Raw genomic sequence first — 25,435 nt, forward strand, 5'->3', positions numbered from 1 at the left:
TCCCATTTGACCAAGTCGCACAGACCACCTAATATGTACAAACAGAAACTTCAAATATTTCAGTTCCCTGAATATACAGGACCAAATAAGGCACAAAGACCTAAAGAATAAACACAACGCGAGTCCACAATGTTTGAATGATTTAGGTAAAGATTATTCTGTCTTGTAAGATAATTTACAGTTCTGTTGCATGTGTCCACATTTATTCAGTTAGAGATATATTCATTCTGAAATTTAGAACATTATAGGCTATATACTCTTTCAAACTCTACTGTTGGTATAATCTAATTCAAAATAAAAAAAACTTTCAGAGGCTTTCATGAAACCCCTTGCTATACTATCCTATTACTTATAATAATCAATAAACTAGTTAGACTGATCATTGACATGAGTCCAGGAGGCTCTCAATTTCCCTGTTTAGCTTTCAAACCACCTACACTTCTGTGCATCACACACTGACACTCCTAAACAGATTTCCTTTGCTGAACCCAGACGCTCACCTGTAGCAGATAAATGAACAATTGCAGCTATCACACCATGCTAGTGCTGCTTTGTGTGGTTATTTGACCATTTTGTTGCATTTCTTCTTCATATTTTGAGTAACTGGAAGAGGGGGAAAATATCAAATGGCTGATATTATAAGAACCACCGGTCTCTAAATTTAACACAATTGAGACAAGAATAAAAATCAGAAGGAATGAGAAATCTTTTGCCTCAACTCAGTGCTTGCTCAAAGGACTTAAACCAGTTTGGCTGTGTTCAACTGAGAGAAAGGGTAAACGCAGGGGCCACACAGAAAATACTGTAAATAAATTATCTAAGATTATGTCTATTAAATGAAGCACAATTGGGAATTCCAGGATGCTTTAAAATCTCTACATCTCTTCTCTATTTTATTCCATTATTTTTTGTAGAACCAATGTTCACATACAGTTTTAGGAATGTATTGATTATGATGTGAAAGAAGGAAACTTCCTGTGCTAAAAAAAAAAAAAGAAAAGTTGGCCCAAGACCAATTTCTTTATATTGACTGATTTTGCAATGTGTATAAATGAAGATTAGAAAAAAATTGTCTTAGCAATCAACAAATGCAAACCAACAAATTAAACACTAATCTACAGCAAAAGTTGCTACACAAGAGACGTTTATTAATGTTCTGTTGTATTTACAGTTTTAACATAGCAAACCAAGGTGAATTACCACTTGGCAGAAAGCACACCATTCTACATTTATAAAGCATTGGTTTCTGCTAACACATTGTAAGAGCAAGTAGTACAGTATGTTAGGGATCATCTCAAAAGTTCCAAGCTAATTCTTTCTTTGCTCCTTGTACCTAATCCCTCCCTACTCCTAGCCTCTGGCCTAATCATCAGGAGATAAAAGAAAAAAAAAAAAGGGAAAGGGACTCTAATCATACAGAAAAGTGTCAAGAATTGCATTTTAATAATTAAGCTGCATTTGTCCTTGTCCTTTCTATTTTATACAGTGACAAGCCTTTACAGTCCCGTAGGTACACAACAAAGAACAATAAGTACTATAAAATTTAGAGTACAGACTATTAAAAAAATTAATGCTTTTTACTTACCAATTGAGAACATATTCTTGACCACACCTTAAATGTATTTTGCACTATGGTTTTGCTTCCAGGTGTTCACAGTACAATGGAATAGATTTCTAGATTAATTTTAACAGCAAATATGAATTACGGGCAGAAATACAATCAAAATAAAAGTTTTAACTTTTGAGAAAACCCCTTTAAAATGGCCATACATATCTTACACTAAAATATTTAATTCCAAATTCATTTTGAGATGGAGGATGACTAAAGCAAGATTGCCCCCTACTGACTACAGGGACAAGGCTCATGCTATTTAAAATGACTACAAACAATAGATAAGGCATTATTAATACATCACAGACTTGATTGCGAGAGCTTTTTCAAACATTAACCACTAATGATTCCATGATTACAGAATTCTGCATTAACTATTAAAATTTTACACCTAGGAACAAATAGAGAGAAATGATCTTTTTCAACAGTACTTTATTTTTTTAAAGCAGGTGATTATTCCTCTGTGTTCTGTATCTTGATTCACTTCCTGCAGGTGTTCTCTTGCTTCTTGAGAGAGAATTCATAAACGCAGGAAGGCCTTTGCCAGAAAACATCTGCCAGAGAAGGATATTGAATATTGAAATTCTAGTTAGCTTGTTATTTTGGCTGAGAGAAGGATGTGGTCACAAAAGAAGGCAGGATGTTTAGAGACATAGAAGTACATTTTAACATAGCTTTAAGATGACTATACACTGACATCATAGCATTCAATAAACGTTAAAATTTCTTAAAATTATCAAAGACTCTAGAACTAGAAAGAACCTGAACACTTTCTTTAAGACCCATCCAGTCAGGGGTCTGTCTTTCTCCAAACTTCCTGATAAAAGAACAGAATGCAAATAGCACTTCCATCATCACACACTTAACCTCAACAGTAATGACTGAAACTTGCGGACAGAGAGACAGTAGGATCCAAGTACACAGGTCATTTTTCTAATACGCCTGAGCTGCTGTTTACCCTGCCAATTCTATCAGATCTCACGCAAGGAAGAGCTCCCATAAGGATGCCTATGATGTCATGCTGTACTTAGAGCATGGCAAAGTTAAAAACTCATAGGCATCACAAATACTTTTAAAAAATCAATTAGGAAAAAAGTCAATGTATTTTGGGCAATTATCTCTGGAAAAAAACAATATTTATAGCCCAAAACTAACTTTTAAAAAGAAATGTACATGACTGAAGTAAATGCTCTCAAAAATAATGTCTGTATATTTTGTTAAACGTAGTTTTCATCTACTATTTCGAGGCATTTCTGTATTGGCATAATATATTTTTTGGTTCTCATGGAAATAACACGAAAAAGTACAAGTAACTCCCTATATTAATGCTAAAAGAAATGCTAAAGAGATATATTAGTTAAATATTTATCAAGAAGCTACTTTGTGCCCCAAGTGAGGTTTGTGTACCAAGTGAGAGTTGGATGGGATCATATAGGCCCTTATCTTACTTTTCCATCTTTCCAAATTACTGTAAAAGCCACGACCAGCCCTTTTATATCTTTTGTGATTAGACAACTGTGTAAATCTTTAAAAGGCTGACAAAATGCAGAGAAGCTACCACACTGGAGGAAATCAACATATTCTTTTAAAACTGTTAATACTGTCCCAAACTCCAAATTCAGTTAGTATTTTGATTTGAAGTAAACCAATGATACTGACACAAGTGCAACCTTTCTTTAGACTGAGACCTCAAAATGTGCAGGGACAAAGGCAAGAACATAAGGAACTCAAAAAGAAAATTGATGGACTGTATCAAATGGAAGTTTTTGCAATGAGCCTGGACTCAAAACAAACCTAAGTAACTTCAGTTTTATCAGTTTCCATTAACAGATGAAAAATAATGGAGTTTGCAGGAACATGTGATACAGTCTAGATAACTACCTGGCCACTCTGCTTAGCTTGTGCTGCTTCCACAGAAGTTAATTATCTCTCTAAGATCTAGAGGCCTGTTTAGATCAACTTAACTCACAAGCTGTTAACAAAAACAATGGTGGAACACAAACTGGAGGACAGACAGGTTTTAGGGACTGTGGACATCTTTACTAAACTGTAGATCATATCGCTTCAAAAACAAAAGAAATTCAACAGTTTACATATCATTTAATTTCAAGAAGACAACCATTTCTTCTTGGATGCTATGTGATTTTCTTTTTTAAGCAAAAATTCCACTGGAAACCCTTCTACCTTATAACACAGTCCAATAAACCAAATTTTAACTTGAGGCGAATTTTCTTTAATAAGAGAGGTATTAAGGAGGAAGAAGATTATAGAAAGGGAGAAATGAAAGCATGTATCATCATATGGAAGAAGATAAAATATCTGATGCCTAATAGGTATAGCTCACCAGGTCAAAGCAATCACTATCTAATTATGAAAGACTTTAATACCAGGGCTTACAAGCTCTCTTTCCTATTTCAGATGTGGTTAAAAAAACAACAACAACAACAGAAATTAAAATCTATTAAGCTTCATATGTACAAGTGCTCTTGGAATAGTGTTAGATACCAGTTAATTGTGTTTACCGCCTTATGGCTATTGTGGCTAATCCCTCAACTCCCTGGCAACACCAAAGGAAATAGTAATCCATAAAAATTTATTTTCTAGTTAACTAGTTTAGTTAATTAAGAAAAAGTATGAACACCTTACATTTTTTACCATTTCAGATAAAGATGTTTCTAACAGGTATCTATTTCTTTTTAAACAACACAGAAGAAACAGCTTGTTTTTTCTGCTTCCTCATGGTCACACTTCTTGGTGCCACTGTGCCCACCTTTAGCAGTTCCTTCTGGTTTTTCTTACTGTGGGGTAGAAAGCCAAATTTCCTTTTTTAAGCTTAAATGGGCTTCAAATGGGAAGCTAAGAGCTGCCTCTATGATTAGAAAGCAGCCTTTTGGGGTCATTTCAAGGTTTGTTTGTATGTACTATGTTTTGGATAGCCTGAATAGGAAAGTCACTATTCTCATGCCTTTTTCCAGTAAAATGCTAGGTCTTAGCACAGCATGGGCATTAAGTTATTATTCTGTTAGAGCAAAGTTATTTTTAAAATTCTCTGTGTCTTTCTGGCAAAAAGTAAGCCTATGGCTAGCATTTAACTAGTGACATCTTCATTAAAGAAAGCAAAAAGTCTCAATGAGAGAAAAAATATTTATAATTTACATGATGGTTTTCTAGCACATCTTTAAACTTAGTTAAACTAAATTTTCTCTGAACTACAGAAAGAAAATATTATACTTTTGGATCTGAATGGACAGTTCTTACCCCTGTCAACGGATGAATGAAATTCAGTCTCATGGGATACTATGGTTTATCCCCTCTGGGGATAGTGAAAATTAGTAAGGAAGTCATTAGAATTCTAAATGCTGCTCTAAGTCCCCAAACCCTTAATTTAGAGCTCTGAATACTCTGGGCACGTCAGGAATGATTTCAAATCAACCAGAATAGCAAAGTCAGACAGAAAAGCAAAAAAGCCCTCCTCTGCCCTCCTATGGAGGAAGCTCACAGACCTCTGATTTTCTGACAACTCCTAAAGCACTTTAAGGCTCCTGACTCCCAAATACAGAGACAAGCCGGTCTATAATCTCCCTTTACACCTCCAACAGCATTATTACTAAGGATTGCCTAATACAAATCATAACCCTAGAGATGCTTTGTTTTACATTTAGGATACTCCCAGAACACAAAATAAAAACAAATTTCATAAACGAAAAACCGTCAATAAAGTCTTTAACGATTCAGGAAAACAGATGTTCAGGCTTTCTCTCTGCCTGGTTGTTATGTATTAGAAGCAAGATGAATAATGTGTACAATCCCCTACTGAAGATGCAAATTTCTCTCTAAGAGAAGAATGAAGAGAACAGACAGAGGTATGACCTCAGTCCATTTAGAAATTCATAGCTACCTTTTGGCTAGACTTAGAAAAAGTATTTTAAAAAAAGTAAGAAATCTATTCCCTCACTACATTTTAGGAATCAATGAATTTGGGGAAATCTGTCGGTGATTTTAGCGCCCTTTGTAAGAAAGCAATCTGTAGCAATCTCAAAGAATTAATTTTTGGATCTTTGGTAGGTAAGAGTTAAACTAAAGACTTGGAAGTAACCGTAAATTATTATCAGACATGGAGAGGAAAGAAAAAAGATGACAATGGTACTTGCATAAAACTGCACAGAACATCTGATAAGCCTCTTAAAGTTGGGATGTCCTAAACACAAAGAAAGATCCATCACAGGCATTAGGGCCTCGGCCAGTGGTGTCAATGTCCATGTGTGTCCAGGCTTTGTAACCTAATTCCAATTCAGGACATGCCACACACTTTTTAAACATGTAATAAAACATTATCTTTCTTTAAAAAAATCATAAACACAGATGGTACTCTTAATGATTAAAATTTTCTTTCCAATAAAAGTATTTCCTTGAATAAACCAACTTTAACCAACACAAGACTAAGTTCTTTGTATGCTTTAACTTTTATAAGAAATGCCTATGATTACACTCTACCATGCATGAATCTGAGCTTATCTATCACTATAGCCCTCTGTTACTTGTATAAGTACATTTAACTATACATGTAAAGTGCTTAATACAGTATCTGATAATATCGAAAAGTTTATAAATGTTATTATTAATATACCATGCTTGAAAAAAATTTTGTTACATTCAAGAAATTCTCATCATATTATTCTGTTACTTAAAAAATTTCAATGCTGTTCCACCAGGGGGCAAATTAAATATGGTATACTTTCTTTTCTAGAAACATACATTCTGAGACCTACATGAATCTTCAAAATTGAGAACTCCACTCTTAGCATACAATTACCTATATAAACTATTACAACTCAACAGTTCACACAGAATACAATGATGTTCACGTAGGCTTATTAGCCTTGCACTGAGCCAACACATCACTGGGTTTAAAGGGCTACTCCATGAATTCTATTGACTCTGTTGCACATGGCCTTAGTACTCAAGATATTTGAGAACACTGTCTCAACTTGGCTTTCCAGCCTTGACCCTCGACTCCTTGATGCTACAATCAAACTGCTGTCCCTTGAGCAAGTGCCATACTTCCCTGCCTGTATTTCTGTTCTCCACTCTGCCTCAGGTGGTTATAAAATTCTTCCCCTGACTATCCAATTTCCACTAGTAGAAATTCTACCTATCATTTAAGGTTTATCTCAATTCCTACACCCTTGGCAAGGCCTTGCCTGAGGCTTTTGACTGGCCTGGCCCCTAGGTGTTGCTCAAGACTCCCAGGGGCCAGGACTGATCCACCCATCCTCAACAGTCTTAAGGAACAAAGGGTGAGGTCCAAGAAGTCTATTAGATCTTATTATGAGAGGCCTCTCTCCAATGTACTCTTCTCTTTCCGAGACTCCCTATCTCTTCTTTTTTTGCAGCTGAAATAAGATGCAATCAGCCTCTGGGGAAAAACAAACACGTGACTCAAAGAAGAGCTGGGCTTAGTGCTCCTATTCTAGGCAGGGGATCAAGCCCTTTCTCCCCTTCTTTTCCTTCGGTTTGACCTTCCTTACTACCAGAGTGGTACATCAGTGCTGTGACCCTGAAGCAAAGGAAAGCCTCCCTGACTAATTTTAAGAAATGCAAACCTTCGTGGGCTTGTCAGCAGCCCATGCAAAAGGAGTCCCTAAAGGATCCCATGGTCTCTTCAGACTCAGGGTTCAGGGACCTACATAATTAGAGCTGAGTGATTAGGCCTGAAAGGCTCCTTCTTGATACTGTCTTTTGGGACTGGTATAACAGTAAGGAGTGATTTGGGGATTCAAGATCCAAAGATCTAGAACTCTGAGTCCCAGCCAAATATCCTAACTCCCTGATGACTACTAAGACTCCTGTCTTTTCTGCAATGTCAGAACATAAGATAACGTTTTTTCCTATGGCAGTTTTTCTAACTTGCTTTTCTACAGTTTTTTTTGTAGAAACATCCATCACTAAACCAGAAACTGCTAAAAAGCAATGACTGTGACTCCCTTACCTTCTCTATATCCCCAACCAGAGGGGGTATGCTCTACTCTAAACCTCAATAAAAATATTCAATGTATCACATGATTATAGGGACTATAAAAGCTTTTTTTTCTTTAATACCTTTAATAAATAAAGAGAACTCTGGTCCTGGGGAGATTTGAGAAAGTTTCTGGCATCTTCCGAACTTTTGCATAATTGATAAATCCTCTGAGAAACAGGAGAAAGCCTAATTAAAAAAAAAAAAGTCAAGAATGAATTTACAAGTTCCACATTAAGTCCTCTCCCAAAAAATATCCCTCTTGATAGCGCTACTTCATTGTTTTTCTGCTAAAAGCTATCAAAACATGAGCAGTTTCCTCCAAACTTTCTGAAGGATTTCCACACCAAAATTTCCACTTCTCAATGAGAAAATATAAGAACCAAATAAAAGTCTCTTCTGCATATTCAGAATCTAATTGGTCAAAAAAAATAAAAAATGGGGCAAACATTTGTATTTGGAAGCCTTACTGAGAAGCATTATCAAAACCTATCTTCAAAATAAAACAGCTCTAAAATTTAAAAAAAAAAAAACAAACAAAATCTATCTTCTGAGTTCCAAAATCTATTCCAAGATAACTACAAAAAGAGAGATTATAAACTTTTTTTCAAGTAAAAAAAAGTTTCATCCTTTCTTGACATGCAATTTTTTTCCCTGTCGAATGTTGTACATAATGTTGTCCACTAGATGTCAGGATCCTCTTACCTATTTACAGTAATTCTTACAGTCTCAAATTTAATTTCTTTATTCTTAAGAGAAAAAAAATAGGGTACTTTGCCATTTATTTACCAGACAGGTAAAGGAGTAAGGCTGATTTTGTATGGCTACACCAGAATTTATACATTCACAGAAGTTTGCACCTCTTGGAAGAGTGTGCAGGAAGGTGATATGCCCTTCCCACGGGAGCTTACACACTCCTTCAAAGATGGTCCGAGTCTTAGACACATTTTTAAACACCTTTATGAAGATATAATTTACGTACCATAAAGTTCTCCCATTTAATGTGTACAATTCACTGGCTTTTAGTATAGTTATGGAGTTGTACAACCAAAACCATATCTAATTTTAGGACATTTTTATCACCCCTAAAAAAATCTGTACCTGTTAGCAGTAACTTGTGGATACATTTTAAAACATACTCAGTGGTGGGAAATGCTTTGTACTCAGAATTGATTTTTGGCAGTAACCAAGTGTCATCAGTCAGCACTGAGCTCAGTAAACACCATTGTTTGGCACCAAAACAAGATTGTAGAGCAAGGGTCACCCTCCAAATGCTGGGTGGGGGGATCCTAGTGAACTAGAGTATACACAGCCTGTATGGAGGGGATAGCTACAATTCAGATCCAGTCAAAGGGCAGGTGCCATGTATATAGTCCAGTTTTGCTAGATATTATCATTTTTAAGAAAAGTAAAAATAATTTAGACGTTTTATGTGAAAACTTTTGATTTTTAAACGACGGCAACTAATAAAAAAAAACTTCTCAAAATAACTGTAGAACAAACCAACAGCTACGGGCTAGATGTAGCTCATGAGCTGCCACCTTAAGAACTCTGTGCAGACCTGATCCTTACAGGGAAAACGCCAAAAATTCTCTTTGCAAGAGAAGTTCCAAAAATGACCCAAACATTGGGTCCAAATGCATTAAGTACACATCCAAAATCTCACCACTTTAAGCAGCAAGATAGCAAGAATGATCAATTATAAAGCATCATAAATTTATCTCCCATGAAACTTTAATATAGTTAAGAAATCGGTCTATTAAATTTCTTTAATCTATGTTGTTAACGATCAACCTGAAAATATACTTTAATGATTTTTCTTTGGTCCATTCAGGGTTTGCTTGAACTTTAGGATCTGGGGAAGAGGGAAGTCAGCCATTCTCTTAAAGACAGAGTTTAGCGCAGTGGTCCCCAACCTATTTTGGCACCGGGGACCGGTGTTCCATGAGAATCTAAGGCCTGATGATCTGAGGTGGAGCAGAGGTGGTGATGCTAGCACTGGGGAACAGCTGCAAATACAGACGAAGCTTTGCTCACTGACACATTGCTCACCTCCTGCTGTGTGGCCCAGTTCCTAACAGGCCACAGAAGTCTGCGGCTTGGGAATTGGGGACCCCTGGTTTAGAGAATAAGCAAGCCTAGAAACTATTCCTCCAAAGTAACTCTCCTGTAGGTCGTTTTTATTATTAATATAATAAGCTTCTCAGTAATCAAGGGAGGGAGAAAAATCACTATTTTTCTTTCCTTAGAATTCTAATGACTAATAATAGAGAAGATGATGCTATTGGGGAGGTAAGGGATGGCGAGATAGATGATTTGCACTTTTTAGGGTCAGGAATGCATGGCTCTTGTCACCCTAGGCAAAGAAGATAGGTCCTGACTGTATTAAGTACCTGTTGGGTATGTGCTATGCTGTGCTAGCCAGACCATGTAACGGCACTGCCATTAAGTAAGAAGTACCAAAACAGGAGAGAGAGAAAAAAGTGATGTCACAGAAGCAGAGCAAGGCGATTAGAACATCTTTAATAGCTACAGGATAGCCCTGCTATTACTATTTTATAGAAATGATGGTGCTCTGTTACTGTTATCAAAAACATTTTCTTCACAAAGAATGAAAAAGCCAACAATATTCACCTCATTGTTCATTTCTTTGCTTTAAAATGTCTTGGAAGATTTTTAAATAAATATTTAAGGTAAAAAATATGATCTTGAGACCAACAAGCTAAAATGCCTGGCATTAAAAAAAACCTCCTCCTTATCACAAAATAATTCTTATTCTCATTAATAATGAACTAAAGAATTCTGGAAACCCAACAATGGTTCTTCCAGAACTTATGTTTATAGCCAGGCTATATATTTCCTGTTTCCTACTGACCAATCCAACTGATGATGGGACACATTCATTCATGAGTAGTTCAACTGATTACAATATGTCTATAAGCAATTTGGGGTTCAGTTTGTGAACGCTTTGTAGCAGTAACTCACAAGGAAAAAAATCCAGACTATAAAGTCATCTTATCAGTGTGCCCCATTGGTCACATGGGGAACCAGAGAAGTGTGTATGAATGGGTTAGGAAAAACCTGCACCGTTAAGAGACGTTTCATTAACATGTATGTTATTTTGATGGTGACAACCACCTGTTAAGAGAGAAATACTTTTAAAATTATACTTACTATTGCTGACTAATATATTACTGTAGATAGTAAGCAAGATGAGGGTTTACTAAAAGTAATTTTATTTGTAAATTTAAGATAATCGTTTCTCTCCTTTGTCTATGTTAAAAGCACTTACCTAAAACCAGGAACACCCACCAAAGCCAATACTGACCATCAAAATATCCAGGGAAATAGGTTGAAAACTAAAAAATAAAGCAAAACATTTCGTAGTAGCTTAGCAGATAATTTCATATTTTAACTTAAAAGCACACAAAACACAAGACTATTTTGTATACGAATGCTGTCATTTCGCTCTTACGATAATTTTTTTAAATAAATCGAAGTATTTTATATATTACTGATTTGAAATGCTTACAACATATGCAAATATCCTTCCTCTCATGGAAAAGCAATCTTGAAATATGATAGCACTGAGCTTTATAGACTCCTTGTTTTGAAAGTGTTTGAATATGGGGTATTTTTGTTTATTTTTTTGGCCCACATGATATTGGCTCTTCTTGAAATATGTTTTGAGATGATACTTTTACTTTGCTTACTCTGTGCCATAACCAACAACTTGGCCTCCTTTCTAAAGAGCCCTGATTTTGTTTCTACTCCTCCAGCCAAGGCCTGAGGAGCTTTCTCCTACACATCCTGAAACTCCCATTCTTTTGCAGGGACCGGCATATGATGTTATTCTAGCCAAAGGGAATTCAGGGCTACTGAGGCCTCTTTGCTCTTAAAGAGAAAGGTTAAAGAACTTTCTTTCATCAAGCACTGTTGTGTTTCTGATATGATGCCTTAACCCTCAAGGAGGAGCAACTATATTAACAGGCTGAGCAGAGTCAATGAACACTGATTTAACTAACTTCCACAACAGGACTTGATTCACAGGAAATAAATTTTCCCCGCTGTTTTCTAAGCCATTTGAACCGTTCCTGTTACTCACAGACAAAGCCATCCTAACTAATATAAATTGATTAAATTCAGTTTTAAAATTTAGGTAATTTAAATATTTAGTAAAAATAAATTGGTAACTAATTGTATCTGTTTTCTATTGGGGACTTTGGTGTCCAAGAGTTTAACACAGTTTGAGCATTAAAATATAGTATTTTATTTCTTAATAACAATTAAGATTTAGAGAAGGGCTTAGGTTCTTAACCCAAAGTCCATGTTTTAGATGAGTATATATTAGCTGTTTGGGGAAAAAGCCCATAACTTTTATCAGATTCTCAAAAGAACTTGGAATCTTAAAAAATATTAACAACTTCTTTAGATAAATAAGTTTTAAACAACTCCAGTGGTTGGTCAGTTAACACCTATTAATTAGTTTAATGAAAATTTATGATAAATATATTGGTTTTATCTGTAAAGCTGACAATAGCAATAAACTTATCTGAAATCAGAGGACACTTTAAGAGACAAAATCTTTTATAACTAAACTACTTCATGCAATTCTAACTGGTAACTTCCAAATCACTGAAGAGATCTTTAATTTACTTTAGAAATTAAGGTCCCTTAATGGAATAGCTACTTGTTAAACAGTTTTGGCTCTCCAAACATTCTGGCATAACCAATGAAGCTACTGATAATCAGTCCTGGAAGGGAGGGAGGAAAAGAAAGGGAGAAAGCAGGGAAAAGAGAGGAGGAGGAAAGAAGATACACTAAAACTTCAGTACAAGTAATAAGAAGAATGCCAGTTTTTGACAAGAAACCAGAGATATAATATCCTTCCTTTTATTATAAAAACTAATTTCAGAACAAACACATGCATTATCATACTATAAAGATTAAAAACGGAGAAAACAAGTGGTAAACAGCCTATAGTATAGATGCTATACTATACTATAGTATAGTATAGTATGGACCACCTATATTTACTAGATTTGACTACAAAACCTGTATGCATGAATCAACTGCAACTGATTTAGGTTCATTTTCTTGAAACCAGCACAAAGGCAAACCAAAAATAATTTTAAATGTGACATAATGCAAAAAAAGCAAATGAAAAAATCAAATATTCAAAGTTATTCTTATTGTTTCTCAACAGAGACTATCTTCTCTGATGTATAACTTACCCTGACAATCAGGATCCACTTAATTAGAGAGAGGCCAAATCCTGAAATGGCCCCATACCTTCCTGCAGCTGAAGTAGTCAGGCAAAATGACAGGAAAAACCCAATCCAGTTAAAGAGGAATGCCACTGTAAAAGCAGAGAAGAAAAAAAGATGTCAGACATGTCATTACCCAGAGCAACAAGGCCTTCTCCACTTGCTTCTGCTTAAAGGGCCTTCCCAAGGACAAAAGGCAGTCTACCCATCCTCCACAATTCTTAACCCACCTCCCCAAAGCAAAAAAGAAAATATCTTTTCTGAAAATCAGATGTTACACAATTACGTCTTCTGCTGTTCACTTTGAAAAATGCCTTAACATTCACCAAACTGCATACTTATGACTTTACTGTATGTGTTACACTTCAGTAAATGTCTTGAACATTAAATTAGAGCTCCCAAATAATCTGATTCAAGTTGTTCATCCTCCTGCTTCTATGAATTTTGAATTCTATGAATTACATAATGTCACCTCTAAAAGCACTGCATTTCCTTTATATCTGTTCAGTGCGACAAATAAAAGGAATGGCTGCTCATTTCTAAGTAAGGCATATGGAAAGATAAATACATAATAACATCAAGGGGGAAAAATCATGTTGACTTTGATCTATTAGGAAATAGAAGCTTACAAAACAAAATTCATCAGACAAAAGCATTTAATTCCTATTTTACAGGTCAGGTATGAGTAGAAAACAAGGCCTAAGGGGCCCTGCAGACCTGAAAGATGAGGCTTAGCTCATGTAAAAATGCAGCATCCCCATAACTGTTTTAATTACATTTTCCATAGATATTCACAGAAGTAGACAAGGAAGAGCAGGGATATTAAGATAAAAGTGTACTAAACTCTGACATCTCAGTAAAAGGCACCAAATACAATGTATTAAAATATTAGTTCAACTAGTTATTTTAATTCAGTCAGATCTACCCATAATCCAAAGCAATCTGGTTTGTGGAAAGTGGCTCTGCTATGTGTATATACTTACTGAAAAAAGTTAACATAAAAATCCCATCATTTCCTATCCTCAGCTGGTCAGCATCATCAAAATCATCCCGACCCACAAAATCCTCATCCTAAACAAAAAGAAAAAGAAGGTAAATTCACAATGAATTATTTCTAGGCAAAGGAAAGACATCAAGAAAAATAGAGAAAGGGACAAAAGTGGCACCAAAGAGAAAATTTACTGCTTTGGCTCAATTTAAAACTATGAGCATTAAAGCTCAATATGTGTTAAAAAATTTCACTTTGCACCTGAAACTTACATAATGTTATAAACCAATGTTACTTCAATAAGAATTATTTTTAAAAGACCTAAAAAACTTTAATTTCATTGTCTAAAAATTAAAAGATATAACTAGAGAAAAAAACAAATCTCCATAATTTTCTAAATGAAAAGAATTTTTCATTTTATAACCCAAGTTCTTTAACAATACACCTCAAAAACTGTAAAGTTCACAAAGTTCCTTTATATAAATATGTACAAATGTATATGTATGTGTATATATATTTGTGTGTAAAACTATACACACACATGTATAAAAGAAAAAGAAAACATATATTTACATATTTGGCTTAAATTCTAGAATATCAGTGGCCCAGAATATTAGTAATGCAGAGCCTATTAAGGGGATACAATTGACTAGTTCAAGTGTTTTTATGAGACTGACATAGGGCAAAGAAAAAAGGATAGTGTGATCATACATGAAGAATCAGGCCTGTCCACTGCTCGACTCCATAATCATTGGTTTATATTGGCACACAGGTCTGAAACAACCTCACTTCCAATTTTACTGGTAGAGAGGATCCCTCCCATTATAACTTGAAAACGTATTTCAAGTCTAGAAGTAATATGATCTTGACCAACACTGACGCCAACATACTGTAGCCTACTTTTTCAATTGATATAGATATGTGTTGAGATGTTGAAAAATAAATGAATATACGCTTAAAAGTGGTAGACTTGTACACAGTCCAATGAGAGTTACTCAAGTTCAAACAAACAAACAAACAAAACTTAAAGGGCAATTGAAACTTGCCCTACACAAAAAAATGAGCTTGGAGACCCATAACCATTTGACAGTGCTTCCCTTGGGAAGCGGAAACTAGAGAAGAGGAAAGGGCCAGAGGCAGCTTCCATTTCTAGCTTAACATACTTGTTTGAAATTTTTACAAGAATGGTTTGTTTCATATTTTTAAAAATACTAAATACCTAGTATTATGACTTCCTATTAGTAGGATATATAAAGGCTTCGCTAGATTAGAAACTAATTCTTTTTTTTGCATAACTACTCAGATATGTTACAAAAATACATGGAAGTAATTTCTAATACACACAGTCCTCAACTCAATGATGGTTTGACTTACGATTTTACAACTTTACGGTAGTGCAAAAGTGATACGCATCAACAGAAACTGGCTAGGCCAGGCTAAACTATGCTGTTCGTAGGTCAAGTGTATTAAACGTATTTTCGACTTACAACATTTTCAACCTTCAGTGGGTTTATCAGGATGTAGCTCTAACGAAAGTCGAGGAGTATCTATAATATTGCAAATGCTTCCAACTTTTCTTCCTGTTCTTGTTATCTCTACTACCAGAATTCCTCCAATGAATTGCTGCCAGGCTAATGTTTCCAAAACACCATACTTGCCTTACTATAACCCCTGCTCAAAAACTGAAGACTCTATGTGACCTACATATAAGTCTAAATGCCTCAGCCTAGCATTCAGGAGATTCTATAACCTACAGTTCTGGTCACAAACTCTTTGCTCAAGCAAAACCAATTACTACATGCACATAACCTACTCTGTACCTAGGTGAAGTCATACCTCCTTCCTGGGATTTTCCCTCTGGAATGTTCTTATCTATTAACACTTGCTGCCCATTTCAAATCTCATCTTCCCCACGACCATATAATAAAAAGTCACAGTTCTTATTGCTCACTGCTCCTGTGCTGTTGCTTAGATATGGGTATTTGTGGGCCCTTCCCCTCCACCCATCTGGATTTTAAGCTCCTGCATGGCAGGAATGTTGCCTTATACAAAGCTTCCTACCTATCTACTACAAAATAGAGAACATACACGCTGTATAAAAAAGTGTTCTGTATAGGTTTGCTGAATAATAGAACCCTTTAACATGTTTCTACATGCATACATTTGCCAAATAAAAGTATTCCAAAGAGTTCTGTGATTAGTCAGAGCTAATCGACTGATCTATTTCCATGGGATAGTTGCCACATATTCCAACACATCTATAGAGTACATATAAGGACTTTGGAGTCTAGAATATCTGGGTTTGGCTCTCACCCATGCTACTTATTAACTAAATGACTGGGCAAATTACTTAATCTCTCTAAAACTGTTTTTACTCTGAAAAATGGGGATAATATAATCCCTACCCTGTGAGGTAACTGTGAGGACTGAAACAATATACAAAATATTATATAAAAGCACCAAACATAGGACCAAGCATGTTGTCTGCTTCCAATACATAGTAGTTATATTAAGAATTTGGCCCTCAGACAATAAGCTCCATGAGGGTTCTTAGTTTCCCTTGGCACATATAAAAACTGAATGCACGTCACCATGTAAAATCAGCCTAGACTGGGCTAATAAACTATTATTTCTGCCATGCAGTGGGTTTTAGGAGCCCCATCCCTAAAAGTGTGGTCTGTAAACAGTTCCCTAATCTAAGGCCTGAACTTCTGTAGTGCCACTATACTGCGCTTGTTTTTTATCTTTCACTCTAGTTTCCTGCCGGGACTAGAGTCTGGAGCCCTGATAGCCTCACATCCCTGGGGACTGGATTCTGCTCCCCATTCTCCCATTATCTGGCCCAAGGCCCTACCCGCATCAGCTTCAACCTGGATGAATATTTAAACCACATCTACATCACTTACAGGCCTGACATCAAGAACCAAGAGTACCCAAAACTCTCCAAGCTCACTTTCATCACAATCTCTCCCTACTCCCATGAGTTAACATCAGGGCAGATGAGATCTGAATTCACTATGCCCTGACAGATGGCATAATCTGGACTGCTGGTGGCATGGGGGTCCATCTAGAAGGTTGTTAGGAACCTTTTATGAGTTTAATTCTATAAAGTTGCACTTACTTATTCTCTCCATAGATCTCCCTAACAGCTATCTACCTAACACTGAAATATTAAGTATGCACAATCAAGGTGAAGTCAGCGTATTTCCTAAATCAGTTCCTGCTCCAAGAAATCTCAGCCATGCCAGGAGACTTGAGAGATGAACAGCTTTGACCTGTGATTTTCTGCTCATTTGTACCTTTTACCTAATTATTTTCAGGAAGAGGTAAGTTTATTATCGCAAAAGAAAATGTGCTTGTTTTTTTAAAATTAGTTGTACTTTTACTAATCAATACAATCATAAATAATAAATCAAAAGTGAAAATGAAAATAACTTAATTCCTATAAACAGCCACCAAGTAACATGGTAAATTGGACTTACTCTGCCAGGAACCAAAGGGATAGTAGCTTCAGCCTTGGTTCTTTCAGCTTCATCATAAGTGGGCAGTGTTGTAGCCACATTGTAAGATGGGGGCTTTGGAAACCCAGACTCATCTTTGTAGTCAAAATATGCTGCAGAATAAAAAGGAAGTCACAGTTATCTGAATAGCTGAATTTCCACTAATTCCGGCAAACAAAAACCGGGCATTCCTCTAATGGTACATGTAGAATAATTGAATCAAAAGATGTTTACAGATGACTAAGGGCAGGAATGATTTTTAAATTATCCATACTTCAATTATTTAAATTCCAGACTCACTTTGCCCTCCCAAGTGCTTTCAAACACTTTTTTTCAATTGTTATGTGGTGTCTTCACGAAATGATTTAATATTAACAGTGGTATAAGGAAAACATTTAAATGAAAAATACTTCGCCTGTGTGTGTGTTTGTAAACCTGTACCATTGTTTCCTCTCATTTATAAACATGAAAAATCAACTTTAAATCATTACTTATCTGCATTAAATCTTTCATTTCTTCTTTTTAATGTATCTTCAGTCTCACTGGATTATATTATAAAAGATTCAGTATCTATTAGAAAAGATCTATTTACAAATGAATTACATGTCTATATAATTTTTGAAAAAATTTCTGTAGTTCATGATTAACATTTTTCTTTTTTTCTTCTTTGGTTAATTATAATTAACTTCTAATTTACTGTAATTTGATACCAAAATATCAATAATTTGATAATTATTGAAATTATCAATCAATACGATTCACCTCATTAACAGAAAAAAGGAAAAAATCTATTGTCTTCACGTGGATGAAAAAATTTTATAAAATTCAACACCTAATAATAAAACACTTAACAAGTTAGGAATAAAAGAAAACTTCCTTAATCTTATCACAAATCTCCATGAAAAACCTACAATAAATATCATAATTAATGGGAAATTATTAAAAGCTCTCTCACTTAAAATTAGAGAATTGACAAAAATGCCCACTAGCACCACTTTAATCAAATATTATCTTAGAGGTCCTACTAGTTGATGCAATATGGCAAGAAAAGGAAATATAAGATATAAGAATTGGAAAGGAAGATACAACTGTCCTTAATCATAGGTGACATAATTATATATGTATAAAATTCATGAGTATCTACAGATGAGCTATTAGAATTCATATATGAATTTAGCAGTCTCTGGATACACTGTTAATATAAACCATTGATTATATTTCCATATACCAGTAATGAATAGAAAATAAATTATATAAGAACCATTATAATAGCACCAAAATATACTGAATATCTAGGAATAGATTTTTAAACCTAATAAAAATGTGCAAAACCTCTATATTGGAACTTACAAAATCTTATTGAGAGAAATTAAAGATCTTAATAGAGGGATACAGAATGTTTATAGACTGGAAGATGCAGTACTATAAAGACGTTATTTCTCTTCAAACTTATCCATAGATTCAATACAAACCCAACTAAAATTCCAATAAATGTTTTTTTTTAATAAAAATTGACAAATTGATTCTAAACTATACATGGAAATGTAAAAGGTCAAGAACCAAAGCAGTCTTGAAGAACAAAAAGGCCAAGGGACCTACATTACTAGAGATCAAGAATATAAAGTTCCACAATTAAGACAGTAGGGCACAGACACAAAGATAAATAGACCATACACTTGAAATTTACTGGATATCGTTAACCAATGTCACTAAAAAAATAATAATAATAATAATAAAAAAAAAACAGGAGAAAAATAAGTAAATAAAAGGACTTTTCCCTTTAAGTTAAAGTTTTCATTAAATAAAAAAAAAAAGATAAATAGACCAAAGAGCAGAATACTGACTCCAGAAACATATAGATGGTCACCTATTTTATGGCAAAGGCGGCACTACACTACAAAGGAGAAAAAAATGATTTTTTTCAATAAATGGTGCTGGACCTTAATGTTAATTGTTACCTCACATTATATAGAATAAATAATTCCAGATGGAATACAGATCTAGAGGGGGAAAATAAAATATCAAAGCTTTTAGAAGAAAATACAGGAAAATGTATTATTGAAACTAAAGCTGCCACCTATTATAATTTAAGGAACCTATTTTTTGCGTGTGTCAAAATAACTATTAACATACATACACATATGTACATACACATGTATATATAGACATAAAAAATTCCACATAATTTCTGAAAAAATGTTTTTACTTTTAATCAAATCACACCAGTCATATCACAAACTGAAATGCACAATTTGAATTAGCCTACTGACATAGTAATTCTGAATATATTAATACTTTAAGTTGAGAGAAAACAACATTCTTATTTCCCTATTTCAAAAGATTTTTTAAAAATGGAATCCATCAATACAGATACCTCATAAAATTTTAGTTTTCACAAAAAGTTTAATGACAATCTTTTCAAGTTTATTTAGTACATTCAAAACCAAAAAATCCAATTTGTTAGATAGTTCAAATGTATAATCACAAAATAGGTAGCGAGTATACAAAATGATTTGTGCTCCTCCCCACCATCAACACAGTGTACCATTCTGCTTCTGTTTTTCTCATAAATGGAATAATAGGTATACACAAGTCAACATTTATCTAAAATCTAAGCCATGTTAATTTAAAAACAAAGGGGGAAAAGGCCATTTAAGGCATTTTAGAGGTTTCCTTAAAAAAAAAAAGTAAAATCAGAAAACTCCAGTTTATAAATATCAAAAAACTAATGGTCTTAAGTAACTTGCGATCCATAAAAATGGATTTCCCTGACATTTCACTTACTTGTAACTCAAGAGCTCAGTAGAGAGCCAGGAAATTAAGTCTGGGTTTTGTTAGTTTGTTTGTTTAAGGACTCTGTGTGTAGTCAGACTGTTACCAAACCCAAGTTCATGTGCCTGACACTTCGAAAGGCCAAAACTCTAAACATCAGAATTTGAAGAAAGAAAAGGTTTATTGATCAAGAAAGCACCGACCAAGAAGATGGGAAGCTAAAGGGCACCTCAAACCTATCTTGCTCATTGGTCAAGGTTAAGGAAAGCACTAGTGGGGCAAGTTTTAATTAGAGGATCTTGGAATTTGGTCATTTATGGTAAAGTTTGTCAGCACTGGATCTTCCTGAACAACAGACCCGTCGCTTCTGAAAGGGTTCCGATGTCCAAGTTCCACTTATGTCCAAGTCCTTTGTTTCTGTGTGTGGGTGAATAGGGTGGGTGAGACTTTGATTCTGGGGTGCAGCTACAAGTCAAAGTTCTCTCCCCTGTGCATACTTCAGCTACATGACATACAGTTTTGGTCTGTTGTCTCTGAAGAGCAACTCGGCATCTTATTAAACAGAACAGGACCATTCTGAGCTGGGTCTACAGTTCCAAGATGAAATGCCACAAAACTCAAAGACTTTATTCGAGAGAGAGTTCTTCAATCCTTATACTATAAAGAGTTTACCTTTATAACCAATCTCGAGATTAACAAAAACAAAAGAGAAAGAGGTTAAGGACCTCATATGTTGATAGCAATAGGAGATGCCATCTGACAGCAAGAAGGGAATTTAATTCTTGAGTCAAAAAGTTCTATATGTCTTAATGAATAAAGGAATCACTATAATATAATATAGAACAGAATACCTACCAGAGAATGTTTGATTGTAATTCTAAATCAAAACGAAAAATATAAACAAAGAATATGAGATGTAAGTAAGGGAGAGCAGTGTTTGACAAAGATTTCTATCTAAAATGGTTATAATTTTTTACAATTACAGAAAGTAGAAACTCAGATATTCAGAAAAAATTACCAACTATAAATATAAAGGATTTTTATCATTAATAAAACAGGAATTCAATTTCTTATTAATCAGTTGGAGTTAGAATTTTCACTGGAACTATCTAACAGAAGACCAGTTCTCATAGCCTGGGCAGGGATCAGTGGATAGGGCAGGGCATTGCGATTCTTTCCCAAGTCTTGGTGTTCCTATCTTAATTTAATTCCATAAGACACCCTTGAATTATTCCAAAACCTTAAGTTAGCATTGTTAGTTTCAGATGCTTATAAATAAAAGAATCTTAACTAATACAAGGAGACAGAGTTCAGAATTTTGAAGCAAGAGTCAAGGTGAAAAACTTTCTGACCTATGTTCCTCCTAATTATCATAGCGGCCTTGGGCCGCAGAAACTACCAATAGGTTTAACTCACATCAACTGACAGCAGCTGCCTGAAGTGGTCTATTGAAAAGGATTCTGAGACTGTGTTTGAGATGAACGCTGTCTTCAACCTGCATATCTACCCTGGGAGTAGATTGGGTTCAATTGTGGCACCATGGGCTATGTACTTGCCATTCTGCCACAGTTCTGTTTTAGACAATATGGAAGAGGTTTAATCGAAACTGGTCAACTTTCAGCAATTAAAGCAGAACTGGTTATCAGGAAGTTCTAGTTATCAAAAGTCCTCAATTACTGAGATTTTCTTTCCTATCTCCCACACCTTCTACACATAAACGTGAAAATTAAAAAGACAATCTGGCATAAAATGGAAAGACTTAAGGTTAATTGAGGGTTTAAACTATGAGGAACATTTAAACATTAGGAACAGAATGAAAGAGCTGGGATACTTCTAGTTTTATTATTATTATTATTATTATTATTATTATTATTATTATTATTAAAATTTACTATCATAAAAGAAATCTAACATACTATATTCCAGGTCATAGCTACTAGAATCACAAAGAACAAAATAGCTAATGAGGAAAATACAAAAAGAACAAAACTCAGGTGATTACCTAGTCCTGGATTTCTACTTCCTTTATACTAAGAGTCTGCTGGAATGAAATTGAGCTCTATAAAAACCCCACACTGAAATGAGGTTTTACCTGTTTTTCAGGATGGTAACTGAGTTTTTTTTTCACCTCAGGCTAAAAACTGAAAATACTCTCAGAGACTACTTAAGGAAAGCTGAAGCAAGGTAAACACCAATAAACACATACTAGTTAAAAGTCTATGGCTAAGTGCATTTCAGGAGTTCCACAGTCACCTCGCCCATCACCTACCTGCGCTCTCCGCAGAGATGCTGCTGTAAGGTGGAGGAGCATCGCCTATAGCCTGCTCCGGCTCCCCAGGCTCTTCCTCATTCTGCAACTAAATAAAAATTTCACATTTTAATGCAAGCATAAAGCCAGTAAGACAAAGGAGAACCTGAAAACTGGAATAGCCTTTCTGGAAGGCTACTTGGCAATGTGTTTTTATCTCCAGATGATGTAATCATAGGGGATTTTTTTTTTCTTTTTGTTATTTATACATATGTTCTAATTTTTTGTAACAAATATCTATTATTTGTATAATTTTTTAAGTTAGAAAAATAACCTACTAAAACAAAGACGAATCACAGCAAACGATGATTTATCATTACATTGTTTGTGCATAGAGATTAGATCTTAAATTGAGACATTTACGGAAACAAAAAATTCTATGTAATTCTACATATGACCTCTGTCAACACATCCCTATCTCGGCAACTTTCTCACTGGTCAAACCTACAGCTCTAGTTACTTTAACTCACACTGAAAAGTGTGTCTTCCTGCCATTGTCAGTCTGGATAGTCTACCCAACTCATCTTCATAGAACAGAGACATTAAATTCAATTTTTCCAATGTGACAATAGACTACAGCTCATTTAAAAGATGAAACCGGCTGAGAATGGGAGTCAATCTGTACAGTAATAACAGAATATTTATCGGTGTAACTGACTTGGGGGTCTGAGTCCCTACCATACACTATCATGATATAAAGAGCCAATTAAGCCAACTAGTGCAAAGAACTCTCTCTTGAATTGAGAGAGAAAAAGAAAGCTTGACCTGCCATAACATGAAATAGAACTCCCTAATTCATTAAATTTTAATTAACCATCTCAGTCTCTAACCCCTGTCATTCAAAATTGGAAGCCAACAAAATTTTTCTGATTAATACTTCAAAGTAGTTTCAAATGAATTTTTGTGCCATATCTTCATCTACATCTACCATCCAGTCAATTCTTTTTTTTAACCCTTGTAATCTAATGGTAAACTTAAAGTACTCCCAAAATAATCGTACTGTAACTTAAGGTGAATTGTTCTTTTAAGGGAAGGCATATGGGCAAAACAGTTACAGTAAAGCCAATGTTCCTGGGACACCAAATCAGTAACTTCTTTAAATAAGAGTTCCTGAGGCCACGGTTCACCTGGAATACTTTAACATTATCTGAAGCTCTAGAGAGGGTATTCTCAGCCTACTCTTGGCCTACTCCCACCTAACCTTGTGCGCCCTGGGAAGGTCACAAAAAGAAGCAAGAGTCTGTTGCAAAAACAGGCAAATACAGACTTTTCAAGAATGTTGCCTTAATATACTGTAGCCAGTAATGTTCGTTAAACCTAGTGATGTTCTTTAAACCTAGCTTGATATTTCTGACCTGTTTTATATTTCCTGAGCTTGGTCAAATAATCGTGTTGCCTCTGCATAATTTAGGTTTTAGAAAGGAAGCATGGTAATTCTAAGAAGTACAGAAGTCCAAAGAATAAAGAGGTCTTACATGCCAGTATCTACAAGATAGGTTGCCTGTTTCCTAGCAACCTGGAAATGAGAAATTTGATCGTCCCACACCAGGGTAACATAACAGAGCAAATAAATTCCAACCGTCTCAGAAACCCCCATTTTCTCTTTGATGAGCAAACAAGAAACATCTCCAGGTGACGCTGGAATCATGTAGACGTACCACATGTATTATTTCCATTTGAAGATAAAAACAGCAAAAAGCACCCGCTCTGGCTATGGATGCTCCACACACTGAGAAGACTACAGGACCTCACTGAACAGGCTTCCCGGCTCTGACTTGTTTTCTCTAATGCTGCTGATAAAGTTTAGGTTACATCAAGAAAGGTGTTTAAAATAAAACACCACAATGTGGAGGAAAAGAGGCAATCACCTTCAAAAAGGATTTAGTGATCACCATGTGCATGAAAAATAACTAGCTAAATAACTGAATGCCTAAGTATACATCTTTTTACACTTTGTGGGCATCCACAGCCATTAATTTGGCTCTGCCGGCCAATCAAGTTAGGCACACAAACAAGGGGGGGACATGTGTACTAGAACTGGAGTGGGGCTTATCTATAAGGCACTTGGTTCCAAAATGTCTTTTTAAGGTTCCCCTTTCCTGTCCCTGCAAACCCTTCCTGTACAGTCCTCCCTGCCACAGTGCCCTGGGGATCAGGGATCTTCAGACTCTCTCAGAAAATAAGCATCATTGTCATTTAGGGGCTGGAGTTGGAAAGATGCCCAGTTTCTTCTATCAGCTGGGTCGGTGGGAGCCTGAGTACAACCAACCTGTCACAGAATCCTGGTATTAAGATATACTGTGAGAGGCAGGTTTGAAAAGTCATGGTGGGACTCTGTTCTCTCCCTGCACTGCGCTATTGGGTGGGTGGGGAATCCCTTCATTGTGTAACTGTAAACAGATAATAAATACCTATTGGTGGCTGGATTCTTTTCTGTCATGTAATTTTTTAAAACAATGATCAAATTTATCTGTAAATAAGTAAAAATGGCATTTTTTCCGCAAAAAGAATCGTATGATTACCTATGTATGTCATATAAAGTCCTGAGTTAATTACAAAACTATCTATATCTCCATCGTTGAGATAGGAATGATTCAACCATCTGAAAATTCAGATGGCCTTTCTCTTTACCACGCGCCAGACCATGCCTCACTCCCACCTTCCTGATGCTCCTCTCCATACTCTGAGCAGACTCTGTCATGGCTCCCCAGAAGAACCCTAAAACCCATCCATGTTCTCACTTTAGATAAATCACAACCTTCTGTAGTACCGCTTGGCCTTGATCATCCTCAATTTTTTTAAATATTTACCTGCGAATAAGTGCTAATAATGTTTTGTACTCTAGATTTACCCTGTGAAATACAGCACATCTAAAATAATATATTCCTCTGCATCCTATCTGTACTGTTGTTATTGGAAAGAAATATATGACATTTTAGCTAAACAACAGTTTAAAGAATGTCCCATATAGA

General features: G+C 35.3%; 1 protein-coding gene across 1 annotated transcript; it reads right to left on the minus strand.

Moving 5' to 3' along the window:
- Window positions 1–1,127: 1,127 nt before the first annotated feature.
- On the minus strand, window positions 1,128–24,111 carry NDFIP1 (Nedd4 family interacting protein 1). Its single transcript, XM_015597933.2, has 8 exons — window positions 24,043–24,111; window positions 22,425–22,512; window positions 17,366–17,496; window positions 13,879–13,966; window positions 12,863–12,987; window positions 10,921–10,987; window positions 7,712–7,817; window positions 1,128–2,166 (listed from the first exon to the last, which is right to left on the minus strand). Exons 1-7 carry the CDS (start codon window positions 24,109–24,111, stop codon window positions 7,714–7,716), a joined length of 672 nt encoding a protein of 223 aa, XP_015453419.1. The 3' UTR covers window positions 1,128–2,166; window positions 7,712–7,713.
- Window positions 24,112–25,435: the final 1,324 nt, after the last annotated feature.

The sequence above is a fragment of the Pteropus alecto genome, unplaced genomic scaffold (assembly GCF_000325575.1).
Source record: "Pteropus alecto unplaced genomic scaffold, ASM32557v1 scaffold78, whole genome shotgun sequence".
In the NCBI taxonomy this organism is placed as follows: domain Eukaryota; kingdom Metazoa; phylum Chordata; class Mammalia; order Chiroptera; family Pteropodidae; genus Pteropus; species Pteropus alecto.

Coding starts and splice junctions, on each gene's coding strand:
- NDFIP1 (XM_015597933.2), bottom strand. CDS start 24,111: ATGATTCCAGCGTCACCTGGAGATGTTTCTTGTTTGCTCATCAAAGAG. Junction 22,513..24,042: donor AAATGGGGGTTTCTGAGACG/GTTGGAATTTAT, acceptor ATTTTTATTTAG/TTGCAGAATGAGGAAGAGCC. Junction 13,967..17,365: donor TCCCTTTGGTTCCTGGCAGA/GTAAGTCCAATT, acceptor CTTTTTGTTTAG/GATGAGGATTTTGTGGGTCG.